The sequence below is a fragment of the Cydia pomonella genome, chromosome 3 (genome assembly GCF_033807575.1).
Source record: "Cydia pomonella isolate Wapato2018A chromosome 3, ilCydPomo1, whole genome shotgun sequence".
NCBI classification, from domain to species: Eukaryota; Metazoa; Arthropoda; class Insecta; order Lepidoptera; family Tortricidae; genus Cydia; species Cydia pomonella.
In genome coordinates this window covers 26954719-26979365 of record NC_084705.1, presented here as the reverse complement: position 1 = coordinate 26979365, position 24647 = coordinate 26954719, and the positions used below count along the sequence as shown (strand labels likewise).

The 24647-nt window shown below is 33.7% G+C and overlaps 1 protein-coding gene across 8 annotated transcripts in view; it reads left to right on the top strand.

Annotated features, from left to right (window-relative positions):
• The window catches only part of LOC133516437 (uncharacterized), a 69165-nt gene that overhangs the window by 18302 nt on the left and 26216 nt on the right, over positions 1-24647 (top strand). Inside the window, exon 1 of one of the 8 annotated variants that reach the window (XM_061849377.1) lies at positions 10865-11023. The exons of 3 other annotated variants lie outside the window; for them this stretch is intronic. In XM_061849377.1, coding sequence (XP_061705361.1) covers positions 10912-11023 — 112 coding nt within the window. In that variant the 5' untranslated portion in view covers positions 10865-10911. Of the gene's footprint in view, positions 1-10864; positions 11024-13870; positions 14009-15116; positions 15273-17700; positions 17853-18428; positions 18576-24647 lie in introns of those variants that run through there. 4 more of the 8 variants (XM_061849383.1, XM_061849378.1, XM_061849379.1 and 1 more) reach the window with 4 other exon arrangements.

Sequence of the window (24647 nt, the reverse complement as noted above, 5' to 3'; positions counted from 1 at the left end):
GAAACGAATATTCGCAAGTTAAATATAAACAAACAATGCCATGTTGTAAATAATATAATAACACAAATGCAATATTTGATGGGCGTAATGATTGAGTCACGTGGTGTATTTTGTTTACAAAATGGAATAGACTATAAGTAGGCGCTCTTAAACTTGTAAAATACTAAGTAGTTAGCCGCACTATTCAATCCTACATCTAAAAAAAGCATCATTTGGTTAAAAATAACCAATGAATATTTAGTTTATTTTTATGCCGTCAAGCCGAATTCGTTTTTTTTTGTTTGAATAACAGGCGTATTCTGATTATATAATAACATGTTAAGAATTACATTTGATTAGAACTAACCTATTATTACAATCTGAATACGCCTGTGAGTCTTGCCATTCTGATCACAATCTCATCAGGTAACGGTCTGATGATTAAAAATAAATTGAGGAAACTATTCAAATATTGTAGACAACACTTTATTGCATAATAAAATACAAGCTATATACTATAAGTGATTTTGTATGTAAAAAAATTAATATAGTATTAACTTGTATTTACTATGCGGTCCGGCCCTGGATATTTTTCTGTAACTCATTTGCTTTTTTGCTTGCGTTTTCTTTTATAAAGTAAAACCTATTTCTGAAGTAAAACTGCTGATGAAAACCATGAATCGCAACTATTTTTTCAAATAGGTTTTGGGAAGTATTTTTGTCATGGGTACCTATACTTACAATATATGTGACGTGGTGGTTGCAATGGCCGACAGGAGCATATAACCAACAGTTTAATTTTCTTGAAAAAAAAAAAACTTATAAGGTGTCTATTATAAGTACCTGTCGGCCATTGGTGCCACTACGTTATTCGGATGGTAAATTTTTCTAAACTTTCTTTTTAGGGTTCCGTAGCCAAATGGCATAAAACGGAACCCTTATAGTTTCGTCATGTCCGTCTGTCTGTCTGTCTGTCTGTCTGTCTGTCTGTCTGTCCGAGGCTTTGTTTAATTTCACTTCGCCCGAATTCTAGTTCCCACTGATGCAAAAAGGTTATAGGTAAAAAGTTCATATAATATGTATACTTACTACTTAAAATTTGCTCATGAAGGCCCCGAACACTTAGTGAAGAAAGATTATACAAACGCTCAACTACAAATGCTTGCATGTGATTGAATTTCACAATAGAACCTTACCTTGACTGACTGTCTGTCTGACAACAAAACCGGAATGACTATTGACATTGGATGTATGTAGCTGTTTTTTATACAATCTCGTGATCGTGAGCGTTTTCTTGTACGTAATAAATAGTACATTTCGATGCTAGTTCGGATTTCCGCACGTGTATCGAACGACGTTTTTTTAAATACAGTTGCGAAAAATTAAGAAAAACAACAAGTACTTTTTTATGCATGTTCTATAAGACAGAAACAATAGTAAATATAAAATATTATACTATTATTACCTAAGTATCGTTATTTGCGATTATTTGTGTACATCGTATATTTAAATTGTATGAAAACAATATCGAATGTTGCCTTTGGAAACTTATAACCATTCTTGCAGTAAGAAAAAACGCCTCTGCTTAGACAGGCGTTTCGGCAGCTATTCCGTTCCATTCAGACAACTTATTAAGAACGGTTTTTAGGGTTCCGTAGCCAAATGGCAAAAAACGGAACCCTTATAGATTCGTCATGTCCGTCTGTCTGTCCGATTATTTAATATTCAATATTAAAAAATAAAGGTGTTATAATGATGAAGAGGTAAGTAATAAAATATGAAATATGCTTATATTTATTATTTTACATTAACAATAGGTTTTTATGACACTAATATTAACACTCATCAATATGTAGTCATGAATTGGAACAAGTGGAAAAGTAAAAAGCACTAGTTCGCGAAATCCAACTTTCCGCACGCTAAACAGCTACGTAAAGTAGCACTTTTTGAGCAACTGTATTAAAAAAATATTTAAGTAATTTCACAAATGCCTGTACTGAGTGAAACAAGAGATGAGTGATATTCCCGCAGCGGGACATGTGTAATAGAATTGTTTGTCACAAAGTTATAATTAAATCAAAACTACTGTTGAAACTGTCTATGTGTTGAAAAAATATACACAGACAGTTAGTTCAGTTGTCTGACGTCGGACCGCAAAACATCTCCTGAGGATGCCTCGTAGAGAGACGAAACGCGTGTCGAGTTTTGTACTTTTTGGTGGTGGGCTGTTATATTTATTAGCGTATTTATTTTTGCGGTGGGAGGGTGGGAACATTAATTGCATGTAAAATACGCAAGTAAGTAGGTATAACTGGTTAGTTAGCACTGTACCCCTAGTGTAAATTTGATCGACATCATAACGTGACGAACGCGTTTGCGTTAAGTCTCATTGTATAGGATTTTGAGTTTCCAAAACGTCCCGCTTGGCGCGCTCTTTCTAAATCCAATACAAAATGAGACTAAAGGCAAACGCGTACGTCACGTTTCGAAATCGAATTTATTTACACTAGGGGTACAGATTGACTAGCACGTTACCATTTCGCGGATTGGCAAAGTAATATTTTATGTTTTAATTAGTATGGATTTCGGCAAAGTAACGCCTGATTCTATTCATTAAAAAGTTATAATTCCAGCAATTCTAAAATGATGTATGATTAAGGAATATAAACTGTTAAGCTAAGTTAGCACGAAATAGTTATGAAGTTTTATAGTGTATAATACATATTGTCATTATAAGCTACATGTCAACTAGGGCAATTCGAACGTACACCGACATCAGAATGAGTTTTGAATAATGTTAGGTATTTAATTAACGTGCATTTCTCTCGTACTTGATTGATGTATTTGCGGGGACGAGACGCATTATACTTAACTAAATAACATGATTCAAATATCTGTTGTCAGAGTGCGTTCGAATTGTCCTGAGTTTCATTCGAATGTTTTGTAGACCAAAACATTTAATTTGTGAGACAATTCTAGAAATATACTTAGTTAATTAACAATTAGCATCAAATTTACTTGTTGAGAAAATGAATTCGTCCGAACATGATGGTGATCAGATGGAAGCATTGGCAAAGATTGTGTGGTTTATCATTTATTGTAATTCCTTTATTTCTTGTTCTGTGCCTCATATGGAGCTGTTATAAAGCCAATAAAAGAATTTAAGTACTTAACTTTACATAACTCAGTGTAAGTACTCGTATAGAGTCTCTTCTTCTTTGTTACAATCTTTACAGTGGTCGTGGCCATTATGTAAATATTTGAGCGACTCGCTTAAGGAGACGTCGCCATTCCACCCGTAGAGCTGCTTTCCGTGCGGTTACTGTGGCCGACACACTGGCTTTGAGTCTCATTGGCGATCTTCCTCTAGCCCTGTCACTTCCCACTCTTCTTTGCACAACACGACGTTTTATGGTTGTTCCGTCACGCCGAGACACGTTTCCAAAGAATCCGCGTACAGAATACGGCAAAACAAACGATTATTCAACAAAGTATAAATTAAGGAAAGCTGCATGAAAGCCTACTACTTTTTTCAGTTAGATAAAAAGATCCACCTGTAGTGAGACGGAACAAACGCAAACATAGATTAAATATGAACAACTCATTCAGAAATACACTAAGTACCTAAATAGCTATATGGCAAGGAAGGCATTTGGGGTGCCTTTCTAAAGTGCGCATCATCGCGATAAATAAAACATGATGTACCTTTTATCAGATATAGGAACAAATTTTGCTAATGTGTACGTTGGTTACCTTTACATTTGATACAGTCCAATTCACACCTGCTCCGACTTTCTGTGACCAACATTCGTCAGGCTGGCACCACTGACATAAATAGATTCAATTTTGCCGAGATGCGTAAAACTTTAATATTCTTTGCACAAGTTTGCAAAAACAGCTTTCCTTAAAATATTTTTCTTCACCCGAAGCTTGTTCTACACATAACAAATAATAAAAATGATGAATCATCATTGATCCTCGTACATGGTATAATATCTAGGTATACTAAAATATGTCGAATTCCGTATGAAATGTCCATGTATACTTCAACGCTTTTAGTGAAAAGCTTCAAAAGCTAATCTTATCGAGAAACTATCATAATCGTTCAAGATAATATAAACATTTAGGACATTAACAGAACAGTGTTCTGTTAGAATTGTTGATGGGATATCAAGCTTAAAAACTAGAACATAAAAATACAAAAGTTATTAACTAGTAGTATTTACTGGTTGAAAAAATGAATTCATCCGAGCTTGATGATGAACAAATAGAAGAAATAGCAAAGAGAGCGTGGCTTAAACTATTAGCATTTATTGTGATTGCCATCTTCTTACTTCTGTGCCTCATATGGAACTGCTATAAAGCCAATAAAAGAATGTAAGTAGTTAACCTTACATAAATCAGTGTACAGCGTAGGACAAAACAAACGATTATTCAACAAAAAAAGTATAAATTAAGGAAAGCTGCATGTTAAACTAGTCTTATTTACGCGCCGATAAACATATTAGATAAACATGTAATGGTCATATTAAGCTTTATCAAAACATATGTATTATCGTAGCCGTTCTCATCATCGATTAACGTTCATTCATAGAAAACTTTCTTTAAATAAACTTTTGCTAAGTTGTAAGTGCTTCAAGAAAATGAATCCTTCGGAATATGTAGAATATAAGGGAGATGTCGTATCAAAAAAAGTATTGCTAAGGTTAATTTTGGCGCCAATAGTTATAACAATTTTCTTGCTCTTGTGTCTTTTCTGGAACTGCTACCAGAGCAACAAGAGAATGTGAGTAATTACCGTTTTAACCCTAATACTTATTTTTCCTTCAAGTCTCTGTCTGTTTGTTGTGTTGTTTGTTTGTACATCACATTTTCTGTTGTCACAAATAAATAATTTGAATTTGATTCAGCAAATCCGATGCGATTGAGCACTTGTATTATTCGTCTGAATTCTTAAAATATATTCCGACAAATAAGTCAAAATATGCCCCATGCAATGATCGATAAAATGAATTTAGGATTTACTATTTTAATATTATTTCATTCTTCTTCTTCTTCTTTCTTCGGCCTTATGCCATGTTCAGTTGGGGTCGGCTCTCCTAATTGCTTTTCGCCAGCTTGTTCTATTCTGGGTCGTCATTGACGACCAGAACTGAACTTATGACGACCAGTTTGGCCTAGTGGGTAGTGACCCCGCCTACGAAGCCGATGGTCCCGGGTTCAAATCCTGGTAAGGGCATTTATTCGTGTGATGAGCATGGATATTTGTTCCTGAGTCATGGGTGTTTTCTATGTATTTAAGTATTTATAAATATTTATATATTATATATATCGTTGTCTAAGTACCCTCAATACAAGCCTTATTGAGCTTACTGTGGGACTTAGTCAATTTGTGTAATAATGTCCTATAATATTTAATATTTATTTATTTATTTATTGAATCTAATTCTAGAGCTTCGAGGTCACTATTTATAAATTATTAAATATTAATTAAAATCACAGTTATCAGTATTATAGCCTGTAGTACATTTTTGGATATTTGCAACCCGTTAATAACATCTTTAATAATACAAGAAAAATTAGTAATCAGTTTTCTAGTAATACATAAAATATCACCATATTTTAAAATTCTTGGTATAAGGTCCAGATGTTAAGTATGTTTTTGCGCCCTTTTGATTTAAGATAGATTTTAAAATAGTTATTTATTTTTTGCGCCCTTTTGATTTAAGATAGATTTTAAAATAGTTATTTATTTTAAAATCTATCTTAAATCAAAAGGGCGCAAAAGCATACTTAACATCTGGACCTTATACCAAGAATTTTAAAATATGGTGATATTTTATGTATTACTAGAAAACTGATTACTAATTTTTAAACATTTATTACTCGTCCGTCGCCCTAAATAAATATATTTTCTAACAATTAGGTACGTTATGTATCACACCGTTATCAAACTTTCCTGTAGTTTTGTCGCACCCTGGGAAAGAATATTTAGTAAGATAAGATCAGTGCTATCTTCAAAATTAGACACAATAAAACCATTTGTTCTGTAATCTACACACTCATCTTTATATTACACCGATAGTTAGTGGCATCAACGTTATCTTTGAATGTAAATTTATATTTCCTATGACGTAATAATGTAAGTAAATATAACATAAGTTTTACCTCCATAAGTCATCTTTTGGCAAGTGTCCTCTTAAGCCTACACATTGTTTTTGTAGTGTTTTGATAACTTTCTGACGCTTGAATCTAAATAGAAATATGTAATGACTGCCTATGTGGAAAACAGCACATGTCCTAAATAAAATAATAGTTAATAATTTATGGGGCAATCTGACTGCGGATTTTAACTAGGTAATCGAAATATCTTCGATGTTTTACATTATTAACTACAGTGTCATCTATGTCCAGATAGCAGAAAAGCTTGTTCAATAAAACAATAGATTGTTAGACCGAATGTTCTCTGATCTACGCAGCTATTTTGTTTTAGACATAATTCCTTGTGTGCACTTGCGAGTTGGCTTCTCGAATATTTTATAAAATTAGTTATTCCTAATGTTTTTTTATAAGTTTTTTATGTCATTTCATCTATTGTAGTTTATGTTTTAATAGTATTTTGACTATAGTTCAAATAACCTCACTAAAATTGAGACGTCGGCTAATTTCGACTTTTTTGTAGTTGAAATTATCCCTCCATAGTTTATTAGGAAATTTAACAAACATTAGTGATGTACATGATTCGAGGTTTTTGTTGATGTATATAAAATACCTTCTTTAAAAATACTGACCATGCAAATGACTATTTTTTTCGTATTGCATTAAAATCGCAGCTATTTAACATTATTACAGAAAAGCATATTTTTACAAACATTTGTAATACACAGATATACCAAATGGCATGGCCACAGAGCAATAAATGCTGGTCCGCATCATTAACACCGTTTACTAAATATTTATTTCAAGTTAATGATACAGTCTTGATAACCAACATCGTCTTTACCATTCAGACGAATGTTGAGACAAATGTAAAGAATTTGAGGACACTGACAGAGAGGGTCCAGGATATGGATGGTATCCTAAGGAATATGTTTTCCACCATCGAGGCTTTGGTGTAAGCACTCGTTGTTTTGGCGTCTTATCTCATGGTTAGATATTTATGCGAGGCAGCTCCTGAACATTAATGTAATGTAATGTAATAATGTACATAAAACCTGACTGTATCTAATGCATGAGTTGGATATGAACTTTTTCTGCATATAAATTTATTTGTAGATACATGTAGAATTATAATAAAATTACACTCTATATGGTATTGGACCTCACAATCAAAAGTAGATTCTACTTAATATATTTGTACCTGGACAAATTCAAGGGTTACTTTTGAATCTTAAAATCTACTTACAAAAATCTTAACCTAAATTAAAAACTAACAAACACATAAACTTTTAACAAAATTCGGCCCGCGTCCCTCCAGATGCAAAGGAGACCAACACTTTCGCCACGTTGAACGGACAATCTTTGCATAAGGAACAACCCTTTTAAATGGATTTTTTATGAAAAATATTTGTTTGTCCGCTAAGCAGAAGAAAAAGAAGAGATAGGCAAAAAAATACTACAGTTATATTTATGAAAATTCGCCGAAAAATCTCAATAACAATATAAAATAAATATTATTCTCAGAAGTCCTCTCTAAAATCTCTTTGTACAATTTCAACTTTAAGAATGTTAATATTGTAATATATTATATATTATAATGTTAATATATTATGTTAATTTTGGAAGCAAACTGAACAATAATGAATAGATATTCTAATTATTTTCCCATTGACTCCTTAGTATCCTCTATTGGCGCAGGTCGCTAAGTACATACTCGTAGTATAAATATTTTTATATTCCACGTTTATATATCTTCATTGTAGATAATTTCCTCATAAGACGAATGATGTGACTAAATCCACAAACTTAAATATAACAAATAATTTTTTTCCTTGGTTTAGTTTTTATCGCCTTGGCCTTATACAATCTGCAAATAAAAGCTTGGTTTGCACATATATTTATTTTTGATTAGACAAGCTGAAAACAGTACAGTACTTACATTTATTATGGCAATATTCTATAAAATAATGATATAATTTTAACAATTCAAGTATTTTCTTGGATTTCACGGGCCTATAAATCCCTGTTTTTTTTAGGCTTGCGTGGGAGAGAGCCTTGGAGAGCTTTATGTAATGTCATGTAGAACGCCTGCTGGAACCCCTTCACATTCGAAACAATAGACACCCATGTTTTATTAGTATTCTTACTAGTATGTTTTAAGCATAGGGTTTTAAAGTAAATCTGGTTGTTTTTTCGCACTGAGTATTTTTTTTTTCAAGGGGTTGTTTCACGAAAGTTTCACGAAACTTGTAATACAAGTGGAAATTCTATGTTTGCTATTTTATTATATATATTTCGCTATTTATCAATTGATATAAGGCTTCGTAACGACATTCATAATTGAAAACTGAGACAGAAACGCAGAAAACTAAAACGCACTAGCAATTTGACTTCAAAAATGTTACTTACTATATTAAAGGGCTATTCCATTGCAGTTATTCCGTTACAACCAGTTTCAATACACACATTAGTATTGGGTTTTGTGATTAAGGAAGTTGGTGCACAATTAATTTTTAAATGCCAAGTTCAAAAAACCGGCCAAGAGCATGTCGGGCCACGCTCAGTGTAGGGTTCCGTAGTTACTCTTCCGTCACAATAAGCTAAACTGGAGCTTAAAGTATAGTAAATTGTTAACCAAGGGATGAAACGGTACCTTTCACCTGAGTTAAACAAATAGGCAAATTTGCATAGTCAGTACCAAATTAAAATAAGTCTTTTTACTATGAATGGAAAACTTTTTGCGATAACTCAAAATCAGCTAAACTGATCATGTCCGCTATAGTTTTCATTTAATTTCTTTCTTAAGCTCTACTTCCACGATTTTTTTCATATTTTTTGGACCTTTGGTTCAAAAGTTAGAGGGGGGGGGACACATTTTTTTTTTCTTTCGGAGCGATTATCTCCGAATATATTCACTTTATCAAAAAATGTTTCTTGAAAACCCGTATTAGTTTTAAAAGACCTTTCCAACGATACCCCACACTCTAGGGTTGAAGCGAAAAAAAAATTTCACCCCCACTTTACGTGTAGGGGAGGTACCCTAAAAAAAATTAAATATTTTAGATTTTATTGTACGACTTTCTCGGCTTTATTGATTTATATATCCATGCCAAATTTCAGCTTTCTAGCACTAACGGCCACGGAGCAAAGCCTCGGACAGACAGACAGACAGACAGACAGACAGACAGACAGACAGACAGACGGACATGGCGAAACTATAAGGGTTCCGTTTTATGCCATTTGGCTACGGAACCCTAAAAAAGGGATTAAAATATCATGATGGACACCTGTGAGCTACTGCAAGCCAGAAGCTATCCGCTGGGTTCGAACCCAAATAAACAAAGACCAAGACCTAGATCTAGTACGCAAACGTGATGTGCAATGCAATTTATTGATTAACAACTATTTTAGAGCCCTAGAATCATTAAATAAGTTAATAACTCGGTCATATCTGTCAAAATGACGAAGTTATTTCAATGTTTGAAAACATTGATATATTATTAAATGACCCAAGTTTCTGCATTTTCCGGAAGATGAGTTCGGATGTCATTTAAAGTTGTCGATGCAATACAATTTCCGAAAGTAATCAACCTTCTAGGCACAAAAGTTTTTAAGTTTCTCGATTAAAATAATATATATATATATATACAAAATTGCAGCGGGTAGAGTCAGACCAAGCTAAGCTACCAACTTAGCGGTTTTGATAGGGCAGACGGTGCAAGTGTGAAATAAACCTCATAATTTCATAGATGTTTGACGTTTAAAAAACATTTCCACCGCCTGGGCTATCATAATCGATGCAAACTTATCTTGGCCTGACTCTAGACGCTAATAAATAGTGTGAACACTTGTGTCCAAGCATCCAAAGTATTTTAATCATATCTGATTCAGGATAACATTGAAAAATCCTTAAATTTGAAAGAAACAGCTGTGATAGTATGGTTGTCGCTTTGTCGACTTGTCGTTTGTCATTTAAGCTGAGAGAACACCCTACGTATGTACGTTCGTGCGTTACGCACCAGTAGGGCTAAGATGGTTAGTTTTTTATCATCTGTCGTCATGCTTGTCGCGTTCTAACAATGTATGTAAGTGCGAAAGTGACGCATGACATGACAAGTGATAAAAATGCGACCATGATACCGCCGCTGGGTTAACTAAATGACATAACTGGTATATCCGAAATACATTTTAAGGCCATTAACTAATCCGATAAATCCAGATATATTTCTAACACTCGATTATGAACCATGATGGTACGCTAAAAGAAGCTATAATAGCGTGGACATATTACAATCGCTTAGTTGGTAAAGGGATTACTTGCCCTAAAATCTCATTATAAAGCAAACTAATTATTTTGCCCTGTTTTCCTTGTTTGGTTTTCCGGTTTTCAATTTTATGGGTATGGTTAAGGAATTTGATATCTGTGCAACTTCGTACCTTATCAGTCTTATCATATTGACGATTACATCAGATCTTTAGCTAATTTCATTTTGATAGCCATCTGTGACAAGTCATTGACTTAGCACAGAGCCATCTACCGTTATAAGGAGGAATTTCTCTATTATAAATATTCCATTATCATTTAAGAACATTTGATAAAAATACGCAAAATCAACACTGAACGACAAACATGTATTTATTACTTAGGCACATAATAGCGTCACGCCTTCTCATTACATCACGATTTTCTTTAGATAATAGTAGATCAGACTGTCGAAACGACGTTTCCGCGATTTATTTGGATTTTCATTGTAACGGTTTTGTTGGTCAGAAATGTTGTCAGAATATTCTAAGCTGCTGTTCATATTGTTAATACCTGTGTTTTCGTATTCTTTGTACTTGGTGTTGCTGACAATACTCTATCTAGCGAGATATTTTCTCACAGGTAAGGTCCTATTTATACATAACATTATAATATAAATCCAAACGTAACTGAATGTTTCTGAATAAGTAAATATTAATTTCACAACATTTCGAAATATGTAATGCGAGCTACATCTAACTTTCGGTGTATTTAAAAATTTAGAATTCGTTTATTGCTCTATTTGTTTAAAAAATAGCGGAAACGTGCAAACTGGAATTGTTACGTCATCACGGTGGTTACGTTTAATTACAAATGAATAAACGAGGGCAACGCTAAATCCGTGCCCGACATTAGAAAATATTATTATTTTGACCACTTTCAGTTTTAATCACTTTCAATGTCAGTAAGAAAAAAAATCCCATGCCAAGGGGCTGTTTATGTATTGCGTAAGAGAAGTTAGGTATCGAAAGGGGTTAGAAAATAGCTTATTTTTTTCTATGAAGAGGGTTGAAAGCGATAGTTTTCGGATCTAGGGTGTTTTACTTTCCAAGTACTTTTTTTTATAATTGGCAGTTAAAAATCTATGCTAAAGTAATAGATATGTTGTACAATTTCCATTCTAATATTTAACTCCGGATTCCATAAATAACGATCCTTCTACCTAAATTGTTAATTGAAAGTACTTTCAAGAAATAGGGTGCCCTCTGTTTCGCATAAAATTTATTGTTATATTTTCATATATCATAACACGGTTGCAATTGGCGTAATACTATTTCGCATAAACGCATATTATATAATATGCGCATAACATAAAAACGGTGTACGGTACGGTTTATTAATATTATATTAATATTTTTTCACCGTATATAAAGTTGATTAAAGTTATATTTTCCGAACATCAAAGTGCATAATGTTCAACAAGCAGAATTTTGAAAATTCCTATTATATTATGACTATATTAAAATATTAAAATGACTATAACTGAAATGACTAAAATAATAAATGTCATAGTAATAGGCTGCACTTTAAGCAACATATGCCAAAAATGTGTAATTAAACGCATTGTGAAATCATGAACTACCGAGTTAGGTCAGGTTAGAAATCCAACATTTAGGGAACCAAACTGCTACTAGAAAAATAGGTTAAGTGTAGTAAGAACATTAATTATTATGATTTTAGTGAATATATAGTAAAACATAGGTATATTTGTTTATTAAATACATTACTTTCTGCAATGTAAACTATAATTTAATTAAATAATTATTTAGTAGAGAGCGCCATCTATCGGTGAGTAGTAAAACGATGGTAAGCTCAAATACAAGCATGCGATAAGCCAGTTGCTTCTCTATCACTTAGTACCTATGTCAGTTATTACAGAGATGGCGTTACTACTGTTACTTTTTTTTCATTTGTATTTTTTAATAGTATTTAGGAAACATTGAATTAGAATTTAAAGTTTAAAAAATAGTTTTCTGTAGACTAATGAATTAATAGAATGAATATAATTATTATTATTTTAGCAAGTGTAAAACAACTAAAACAAGCGCATAAATAAGTATAATTTTTTATTGCATACGTTTTAAATGTTAATCTTAAGCTCATAAATAAACATAGTCCGTGTAATGACATTTGTAAATGTGATACCATCAAAAACATAAATGTGAAATAAGAGCCATTTTAACGTTAACAATAGGCGTCGTTGTTATTTAATTTCTAGTTCACTTGGGTTGTAATTAAAGTTCACGTTAGATTACTTATTGCTAAGCCAATGAACCTAACGCAACATTGATGAAAGGCGCCCAAAACGGCTCGACCGGAGAATACCTACAGGGAGCCGATTTTTTAATTTCGGTCACTTGATTTCGTGTTCTTCCTTAATCACCTCAGTACCACCTCATGTAATTAATAAATCTGGAGTTGCAGGCGTCCCTAGGCTACGGAGATTGCTTACCATCAGACAGGCCGTATGGTAGTTTGCCACGGACGTAGTATAAAAACCTACCGTGGATGCCTTGTGGGACTTACTTTAGAATGCTGCCAATCCCTTATTCCTCCATTTTACAAGCTTTAATTTAGTTTCAATCTTGCAATAGATTTGTTAAAAGACCTTAGAAGTTCATTTGGGTAAGGAACAGGTTGGATTTTTAAACGTTAGTGAGTTAGAGTGTTTAGAGTCGATATTACTATTAATATTTAAACATGAACCTTGCCTACTACTAAATAGTACTTACTTATTCTTCAATAAAAATGATTAAGTATTTCAATTATTTATGACTTCAACAAACGTGCCTACGTTTAAAAAGCTGTTTTTTTTTATTTTGTTGTTTAGCTAGGTACCTAAACAAAAACATAGAGAGCTATAGGTATCACCTGGATATACTGACATTTTAATAGTAGATATAAACAATGTACCTAATTATGTGTAGGTGAGACGAATAGATCCAAAATTCATATCTTTCAATACAACTTAGTTACATCATTTGTGTTTGATTGATTACCTAGGTAATTAAAATACCTTAGTATAGATATCTCAGAGAGCGACCACGCACACAACAATATGTAGTGTATAAATATTAACAGTGGCAGCGTCGTTTTAAATTTGGAATTCTCATCTCCATACTTTTAGACCTGTGTGCGTAATTTCTTCATTCATTATAAGCTCGATTTACCGCCGTAGACATAGGTATTAGTCCAGGATATTAAATCTAGGGTCTGACGTCACAAAGCACTCTCAAGCTCGCATATAATAAGCTCGATACCGATAAGATAAACTTATCTAACAAAGTGGATCAGATATCGACCAGCGGAATGTGATTCCATTTTGATATTATGTTTTGGAACGGGTAGAGAAGAACGTTCCATTTTTGAATTCGAAAATGTAACAACAGTTCTGTGGTTTTTGATTTAGAATAGTGTTGTGCTTCTGTTGTAAACGTTGCAAATTTTGTTCTTAGTGAGATTTGGATTTTTGTTAAATGGAGTCAGGGCCGTTTTTATTTTTCCCTGGAATCGTTGCTGGGATATTGTTTATATGTGTGTTGCTGCGTTGTTGCATTTTTTGCAATGGTGAGTTAGAATTTTGCATTATATACATTTGTGTATGTGGTGCTGTATTTTTGTAATAAAACATTTTCGTATAAAATACAATTTTACTACATCATTAATTACCTATATTAAGTTTTACCATTCAGCGTAACTCCCATGGCACATTATTATTAAATGGTGCTTTGATGCTTACAATATACATATTCGTACTCACCAATTCAACATAGTATTGACATCAGAATGATATCCGACTGATCTAATTTAGTTATCGTGCGTCTCGCTTGCGCCAATACATGTACGGAATAGTACGAGCGCAATGATGATGATGATAATTGATAACTAAATGATCGAATCCGTTCGAATGGGCCTGCTTGTCTCTTCGAATCTATGATGCAATACCCACGCAGTTCAAAAGTCAATTGGATAATGTTTCCTGTCGTAACTATATTTACTCTCGGGACATCTTGAAAATATGTGGGCTATATATTAACACATTTAAGGATGTGCATATGTCATATCCTTTAATGGGTTTTCCGCTCTATTGAGAAGTACCTTGAGTTTAAAATGTAATCCGCTTGAGTCTTCAAGCTACTCGTACCAACATGTCAAACACAAATTACTTATTTATATTTTATATCTACAACAATTATTATATATAAGTACATATGAGAATAGAAATATTGGATCGTAAATGTCCGTTGAAAAACCAATATCTGCCCAATAAGTGAGATAGCTGCTCAAACAGTTGTTCAGGATTGTTTGTGGTTTTTGGCCAATGTGTCCGATAATTTCGAACTTCGACACTTGGAAGAGCGAACATCGAAAATTATAATTTGTGTCGAAGTTTAGTCAAAGTTCCTTTGTTGCTTACCATAAGGACGAGATTTGCTTGTATCTTTATACGAATAACCTGTCAAAGCGTCTTTATGGCAAGCGACAAAGTGGGACTTTTTGCTTGGAAACGACTCATTTAGTTATCTGACTCTCTATCGCTCGTATCTGCGAGAGTGATGGAGAGGCAAATAGACGAACGAACAGTCTAATAATCTTATCATCAAATACCTAATTTGGAAAACAAAGATACACGACGATAATTAATAATCTAGTTCGCGCTTGATAATCGCTTTTAAGAGTTGTTATTGTTATTATAGAAACGGTATTAAATGATCCACAAAAGGAATGAGTGAAGTGTTAGTTTTAATATTAGTGACTACTGTGCCCGCTGTAATGATATTTTTGCTTTTCGTTCTTGTGATAATGGCGGTATCCCTCTATTTCTATATTGGTAAGTTTATTACATAAACATTCACTTAAAATATATATTACACACGCATCAAGTATGACACTAGGTTATAATTATAGTCTTATAAATCTAATGACGATTTAAAAGTATCTATAGTCTGACGACTACAATTATTTATAGTATATAACTAGAAAAAGGCAGGAAGTTAAAAATTGCATGTCTATTCAACCTTCCGTGTCAAGTTGGTAAATAATTACAACTCTCAAAAGGTTTAGTTACCCGTGAACAAGATGCATGTAACTACGTCGAATTATCGGGAGCTCTATTAAAACAATATAAAAGGTAATCACAGTTTATATCCCGGTCGATTTAAGTGTAGTGAAACCAACCGTGAATCATTCAAAACTGTCTCAAAAGGTTGATTCTATGAAAGATAGATGTTACGTAAAATCATGTTTTTTGGTTTATTAGGTAGATATACCTAAGTACTTTTTTAAAGTAAAATTAAGGAAGCACTACCTACTAGAACTACCTAATATAAAAATCCAAAACAGGAAATTACCTTGCTGTATATTATTAGATATTAAATTATTATTCCCATTAAATAACAATCAGAACTGACATATGTAAAACGAATCACCGAAAGTACTAGTGCGTAGAGCGGCATCGAAGAGTTTCAGTAAGTAATAGGCACTCACATTACATTATCTCAAGTGGAAGTCTGCTACTAAAGGATATAAAATCACAAGCCATTCTTTAGCCTCCTACAGACTATGCGCGTGAATCGCGGCGCGACTTCGCGGAGCGAACATACCGCGACGATGACGTAGACTCCACACTCGCACAACTTCACGGCGATTTCGCAGTTTGATTCGCGGCAAGATGGCGCCGAAGTGTCAGCTGATCGGATTTAGTTTGCGGCAAGGCACTGATTGAAACTGGGAACTGTCAAATTGATTTTTGGTTGATCAAGTTCGCACCTATTCGCACCGAATATAACCAAGTATCCGCCATAGAAGGTTATGACAGTTTAACAGATTAACCGACTTGTGAGCAAATCGCGGCGCGAAGCGATTGCGAGTGTGGAGTCTTGCAAGTTCGCGCTTCGCGTCTCCTTTGACGCGGGCCAAAAAATACCGACAAAAAACGGGGAATAAGGCGCGAAGGCGTGAAAAATCTGCGAAATCAACGCGAGGGCCTTCCACACTCGCGTTCGCGGCTTCGCGCCTCGATTCGCGCACGAGTGTGGAGGGCCCTTTTCAAAATGATTTAATTTTTTTTTTAGTTTCGGTTGCTGCAGCTGCAATTCAATTTTGAGATTTGCGAGTCTTTCAAGACATTGTTGACAAAACAACATTTTTAAGCACGCTGGCATTTTTATCGCCTATCACCATGTCTGTCACGTTCTAATCTCACAAGTATTTGAGTGCGAAAGTGACAGGCATGGTGACGGGTGATAAAAATGTAACCATGCTGCTGCCGCAGAACGACGAAAACACCTACTATTAATAAAACATTACAAATCTAATTAAAACAAATGGTATTGAACATTTATCATTAAAAAAAATCGCTTAAGAGTCCCTACCCACCAGCAATCCTGCAGAAACAATTCAAATTTGCTTCTAATTGCTATGCGTTCTAGAATCTAGAGGATAAAATTCAATTTTGCTTGTATTATAGCTAGCTTTTGCTTGTATAAGAACTAGCTTTTGCCCGCGACTTCATCTACGTGGAATTAGTAATTTGGGTAGTTTATATTTTATCCGATCATTTATTGATTCCCAATTCAAACTCCCACCCCCTTATCATCCTCTAAAGGGATGGCTAATTGGTCAAAAATGCATTTAAAACATTATTTATTTCTTATGAAAAGTTATGTTTCAGGTATTGTAATGTTTAAAAAAAAAATTATTGATCCCCTTTACAAACTTTCACCCCCTTTTTACACCCTTACGGGATGATTTCGGGGTTAAAAACTATCCTATGTGGTTCCTCATGACATCCCTATACCCAATTTCAACTAAATCGGTTCAGCGGTTTAAGCGTGAAGCTGTCAGTCACCTAAACAGACGCATTTGTGCATTTATAATATTAGTATGGAAAAAGATTATGGCACTCGCTGTAGCGTATTGTAGGTAGAGTTTCGCCCCCTCAGCTAGAAAATCATAGAAGCTAGTATTCGGCGAAAACCACTCGTAGCGTAGTGTCCAACGACTATCATCCGTTATCGCAATACTGCGTATTGCATATGGGTTATCAGTCCTCTACTCACCTGTGGGAGGGAAAGAGTTTCAACACAAAGCTACAACAATTCTAATACCGCCTTTTTTACTGTTATTTAAACAAAAACAAATCTTACTCTCTTCATTATTTTTTTTTTTTAGCATTTTTTAACTCTTTTTAAGCTTTCCATTCCCCTCTGAAACTAAAAACATTTACTTTGGTTTTAAAATCGTTAGTTTATGTCATAAACGTAGAGTAGTGCTTATACATTCAGTGAAGGAAGATATGTGACAATGGGATGGCATACTAAAGAGACTTTGACCATAGCTACTGTCACCACTGCGGCGTGTATGACAGTTTTCATGGGATTATTGTGTATTTGCGTTATATACCGGAGAAGTAAGTAAATATAACATATATAGAAAACGAATAGAACAATCACGTACAATCAACGTCATCTTTATTACCATCATCATCACATTTTAATTAAAACAATTTTTTGAAACAAAACAATGTTATCTTGTCCGGTAAAAATGTCAGATAAAAGATATCAATTTCAAGTCCAAGAATATGTTTAAGACCTAAAATTAAATTACTAGTTTTTTTTAAGCAGGTAGATATGCATTTCGTTTAGTATATACCACACAACGTTATCCTATTAAATTATCCTGTTAAAACCACATATCAAGTTGATTTGCCTTAAATGTATTTAATTTATTTTTAATGTGGTTTCCTTCCACCATTGCTATGCTGGCTATATTATGTCACATCATCCCTTTTAGAAACACTGGTAACTAATATAATATCCGACACTGAATCACAATGGACAACACCAAGCACACAGTCTAACTACTCATTCATTCATTTGTCGTTCACTCTCCGCCCGCGCTCTCATAACCTCATAAATTCTTGCATTTTAAATTTCGAATTGATTCTAAAATGCCACAGACATTGATAGCGACAGATAAGGCAAGATTAAAGTGTTATTTATTTTAGTTTTAGTCAAGTTTGAGTTAGTAGCAATGATGGACATAGTAGCGTCTTTAATGATCGGGGTGTTTATTTTTATGTGTTTGTATTTGTTTTGGTTCTGGTTCTGTCTCGGGTGCTGCATTAAGAGAAGTAAGTTTATATATTAATATATAGTTTATATATAATATTATAACTAAACTTGAATTAATCAGATTCTTTCGTGGATTGGTTTAAAATGTGTTTACCTTTGTTGCGTTTAGATGCCCAAATTCCAAAATTTGAGTTTGAACAGGTAAAAACGGTATCTCTCCTGTCTCCATCTTTTGGATAAAAATGAGCTCAATCGGCACTATTTCTGACAGTAAAGTAATATAACAAAACATGTATCCATAGTTACTATTTACTTGGCACATTGTACTCCCGTATGCTTTCATGTTCGGTTTGGATAGAATTTAAGGGTCATGTTTTTTTTTACCTAGAATGTTGTAGTATTACCTAAATAGGCTCATGAAAGTCTCCAAGGTTTATACAATAATAGGCCTCGGAGACCTTCATAGGCTAAGTCAACAATTTAAAACACTTGTATCTATATGAAATTGGTAGGATTGAGGAATGTTACTATCGACTTTAAACAATAAGCTATACTTTCGACGATAAGACGCGTTAAAATGACCGTTTTCATTTTGTAATAATAATATTTAATAATCAAACGAACTTACCTGTGAAGTTTGATTACAATTATGCGAGTATCCAAATCCAAGACAACAAATATAATTTACTAGCAGCAGTACACGTTATCGTGCAGTCCAAGTCACACATTTTAGAGACTATAGTATTTAAAAAACAAGTTCGCGCTGTCCCTCTCACTCGCTACGCTGCGTACCTGCTTCGACATCGCTCCTCCAGTACTCATTATTTTAGAGTTATTTTTGTGTTATTAACAGAGACTATTTTATTTTCATTTTTGGGGATGGGGGGCGGGTCTTTGTTGTCTTGGATTTGGATACTCGCATAATTGTAATCAAACTTCACAGGTAAGTTCGTTTGATTATTAATTATACTTCGTATCCAAATCCAAGACAACAAATATAATTTACTAGCAGATGTTCAGAGCTTTGTATTTAAATTCAAATCCTGAATGCGAAAATAAAATAAAATATCGATATCAAATCAGTATGTTACGAACATACTGATATTATTGATTTTGACTAAAGAGAACAACGTACCACCTAGAAGTTATTAATTTATATCCAATTTAAATAATTATTTATGTATCCACATAGTATAAATGTAAAATGTATGTATAGCATAATAAAATTAAGGAGTGAAATTGCTCTTGGTATTTCATTTCGTTAATATTAAAAAAGTATAAAACTTTCTTTGATTTCACTGTAGTATATTGATAAAGTTGTATATATCTTAATATTCACAAGGTACAACTATTTTTATGTCATTTACAAGCCAGGACGCCATTAAGTGTAAATGTGTTTTCAAGCTTTAGTTGGCTCTAAATAAGTTTTAGATGGGCATTTTCTGTCTGTAACCATATAAACAAACCATTTTGTATAATTTAGAATTTACCAACCATTCTCTGGATGTAATTACAACGGAGACAAACAAGCATACGGCCTGCCTGATGGTAAACAATCACCGTAGCCTATGAATGCCCGCTACTGCAGAGGTATATTACATGCGCGTTACTGACCCTAAAATATAATCTAATTTTATGTTACGACACTTTAAAGTTAATTTTGAATACAGCAATCAATACTTTCCTCGGTAAATAGCCTTTGAGTGAGGTAGATAAAGGAGAATTTTCTTCATTGTAAAGCTACCATAAATATCAAGGCTATATGTAAGTACTTTAAAACTAGGTCTGGACAATTACTAGTAGAGTATCCTGTAGGTATTAAGTATTTGAAACTTATCACTTTGAAAATATAGATGGACTAATTTTAGTTATTACCACAGATCAAGAAATAGTAATATGATATTATTTATAACTAAATAGCTAATCTCATCTGCTTATGCGTATCTGAACGATGATGGCTACTACGCTAACAAGTGGCAAGGAACTTAGGTAGATTATGTGTTGAGTTATGATATATTTGTGAACAAAATATCTGGCATGACTTGTAACTTGTACTTCATTTTAAGGAGTAACATTTTTTAACGTTACCTACAATAAAACTGTACAGTGTGCATTGCGACGAAAAATGAAAACTATTTAAGCTTTCTTTTACAGCAAGACAATATGACAACCCGAGCATTTACATTTCAGACAATAATAATGTTATTGTTAAACGATTTCAACCCTTTATTGCGATTATTAATCTAGCTACTTAGCGCAAGCGTCTGCAACACGTGGCAGCATAACTCTAGTTGCATGGTTGCACAATTTACAGCACTTATTTCGCGTCGCGGGATAGTGCATCAACGGCGGTTCACCTCTTGTTTGATGCGGCGATGTTCCCCTGAAGTTTGGAGCTGAGAATCCGTAAGTAAATTGTACCGGATTTATTACATTAGGCTCGTTGATATGGTATATTCTTGACAGCATATCAAAGCTGACGTTTGAAGTTATTAGGAGTATATAACAGCGTGATATGAGTACGAATCCTAAATTTGGGTTAAAGTGTTTACAGATATATTTTTTCCTATATGTTGTTTACATACAGCATTTCTTTGTCTGTAAGGGCAATGACATTGCGTACATTTTGTTTAAGGTATTTTAGGCCGCATTAACACCTATTAAATTACCTCAGCGTAACAAGAACCTCCTTTATATTTCATTATTTTTACAAGTCCTGTAAACTTTAGCTCAACCTTAAATATTTTTGCTCTTTAGTCCCTTATATTTACATGCGTAAAGCTACTTCCAATACTATTAAAGTCTTCAATCATTACATTGGCATCAACACTGTTATAGTAGAGCAACGTTATATATCTTTGACGATATCATTTTGAGATATGTATAATGACCGACTGTAGACCGAAGAGCGAAGTGACCGAAGAGCGTAGCGACCGAAGTGCGAAGCGACCGAAGAGCGAAGCGACCAAAAGGAGCAAAGCAACCGAAGAACCAAATGAACGAAGCATTATAACCTCGACACTTAAAATGAAGCACATATTGTATGATCTTCAATAAAACGATACTTGAAAGTCTTCGGGTATTTATTAATAACGTCTTCTTATAGATATGACAATATTATTAATATTAATATTATAGCGAGCTGTGTACCGTGTCAGGGATATAAAGCAAGAGGGGGCTGTCATAGTGACACTTGGTAAGGTTTTACAGCACGTTGCATTTACAAAGAATGTTATGACAGGTGCGTTTATAGAGTATGCTACATCTTTCCCTTTTCAATGAAAATAAGTTTACAATTATCAATTACTTCGTTTTTTAATATTATACAATTAGCAATACAAGTTGTTTACTCATACATTGGTTTTTCTTCCCCCTTAAAACAAAGACATTCGCTATCTATTAAGGTAGTGAGACTTAAAATAATATACAAACTATACTAATTACACGCAACCTAAAACTACGCATTCGACCAACCCCGTGACTGTTTGGCTGGTCTGGTGAAACATCCAAGTCATCATGCCGGCCTTATATGATACGATGTCCTCGTATATTTAACATTATTTTTATCTATGAGATCATACGACCTCATGCCATTACACTTGATTATGTTACCCTGTAACCATACATTTTTATTAATATCCTTCTTCCACCACACATCTTGACCCTCAACAAATGGTTGCTTATTTCTAGATCTCTTATTATAATTTATTACATTACTATTCCTAGTTCTATTAAATATATTTTCTGCATTTTTGATCGTCTTTGGTTGTAAATACTGTGAAGTAACTATTAACTTTGTTTTTAAATTTCTATTCATTACCAGTTCACTAGGAGTGACATTGGTGCCAGATGTGGGTGAAGCCCTATACTTTAGTAAAGCTAATCTGTAATCACTTTTATCTTCTAAGCATTTGTATAACATTTTTTTAGCAATCTGAACTCCTTTTTCCGCCATACCATTCGATTGGGGATACCTAGGACTTGTGTATGTGAACTTAAATCCCCACTCCTGTGCAAAGTCCTTACACTCCTTCGAGTCAAATGGAACATGGTCAGATACTACTTCAGCCGGAATTCCAAAATTAGAAAAAATTTCTATCAGTGCATCAATTATGGACTTGGAACTTTTATTTGTTATCTTTTTGATGTCCAACCATTTAGAATAGTAGTCATAAATTATTAAATAATTCTTTGTTTTAAAATCCATAATATCAATAGCTATTTTATAAAATGGTAAGCAAGGTATGTTGTGCGACAGTAGTGGCTCTTTAACATTATTATTTTGAAAAGTTTGACAAGGAAAGCAACGCTTAACATATTCTTCAATATGAGAGTCAATATGTGGCCAATAATATAAATTTCTCGCCAGTTGCTTCATTTTTGTCACACCGATGTGTCCTTCATGTAAGGTTTTAATGAATGACTGTCTCAAACTTTTAGGAACAATTAATCGATTATTAAAAAATATCAAATAGTTATCTATAGTCAGTTCACCTCTTAATTTATGGTAACTATGTAGACCATCAGGAATATCCTTATTATGAGTAGGCCAGCCATTTGTTATGAAATTTCTTAATATCTGTAATTCGTTATCATTGGTACTTTCATTTATTAATACTGTTTTTTGTTCCTTAGAGCATTCTAAATTGTGTGCTAAGCCCATGCAATGTATCACTTCATACATGTAAGACTCATCGGTGTCCTGTGACAATTGATAAGAGCGTGATAGTAAGTCCGCAATGTACATAAATTTACCTTGTAAATATTTGAATTCTATGTCATATCTTAATAGTTTTAGTTTCAATCTTTGTAACCTTGGCGACGGTACTTCATGAAGATGTTTCTTAAGTAAACTTTCTAGGGGTTTGTGATCATTAAGTATTGTCACTTTACGTCCATATATGTAATAATGAAATTTACGTGTAGACCAGGTTACACTTAAGAGTTCTTTTTCAATCTGTGAAAAGTTACGCTCAGCTGATGTTAAACTTCGTGAAGCAAAGCAAACCGGTTTGCCATTTTGAAGTAGACAACATCCAAGTCCATCTTTGGATGCGTCACACTGTATAGTTATGGGCAAATTATCATCAAAATTTTGAAGGACCGGAGCTGTACTGATTTTATTTTTAATATTAGTATATACATCTTCATGAATTTCTGTCCAAAGCCATTCAACATCTTTTTTCAATAACAGTTGTAATGGTGCTGCAATATTAGCCAAGTGTGGGATAAATTTTCTTAAATAATTGACCATTCCGAGAAAAATTTGAAGTTCCTTCTTATTATTAGGACTTTTCATATTAACAATAGCACTGACTCTATCTGGATCAATTTTCATGCCTTGTTCTGAAAAAATATGGCCAAAATACTTTACTTGCTTTAATTTATATTGAAATTTATCTTTATTAAAGCGAACATTGTGTTCTCTGGCTCTACTAAACACCTTGTCTAAAATTGCATCATGTTCCTGTTGAGTGTCAGCACATATTAAAAGGTCATCACAATAAACAATAACTCCGGGGATGTCACCAAAGGCAGTTTCGCTATATTTTTGGAATACCTCAGGAGCTACTGAGATCCCGAACGGACACCTTACAAATTTGTAACAGCCAAACGGGCTATTAAAAGTACATAAGTCACTTGAGCTGTCTGTTAATTTAATATTATAAAACCCATCTGATAGGTCGAGCACAGAAAATATCTTCTTATTACTTAATTTTGGCACAATCTCATCTAAGGTTGGTATTAAATGGTGCTCTCTTATTAGCACTTGATTCAAATCCTTCGGGTCTAAACAAATTCTAAGTGAACCATTCTTTTTTTCAATTATGACTAAATTGCTAACAAAACTTTTAGGGTGGTCTACCTTAGCTATGACTTTGTGCTTCACCAGAGCTGCCAGTTTGTCCGCGAGGCGCGGCTTCAGGGAGTTGGGCACCCTCCGTGGAGGTCTCACCACAGGCTCAGCGTCAGGTCGAATGCGCAGTTGCAGTGGTGTTTTGAACTCTCCAACACCCTGAAATAGTTCGATGTTTTTATTAATTACCCAGTTTTTACTATTATTATTAGTTACCAGATCAGTTTTTAAAATATTAGTGGCAATATGATCAGTCTCAATTGAATCAATATTA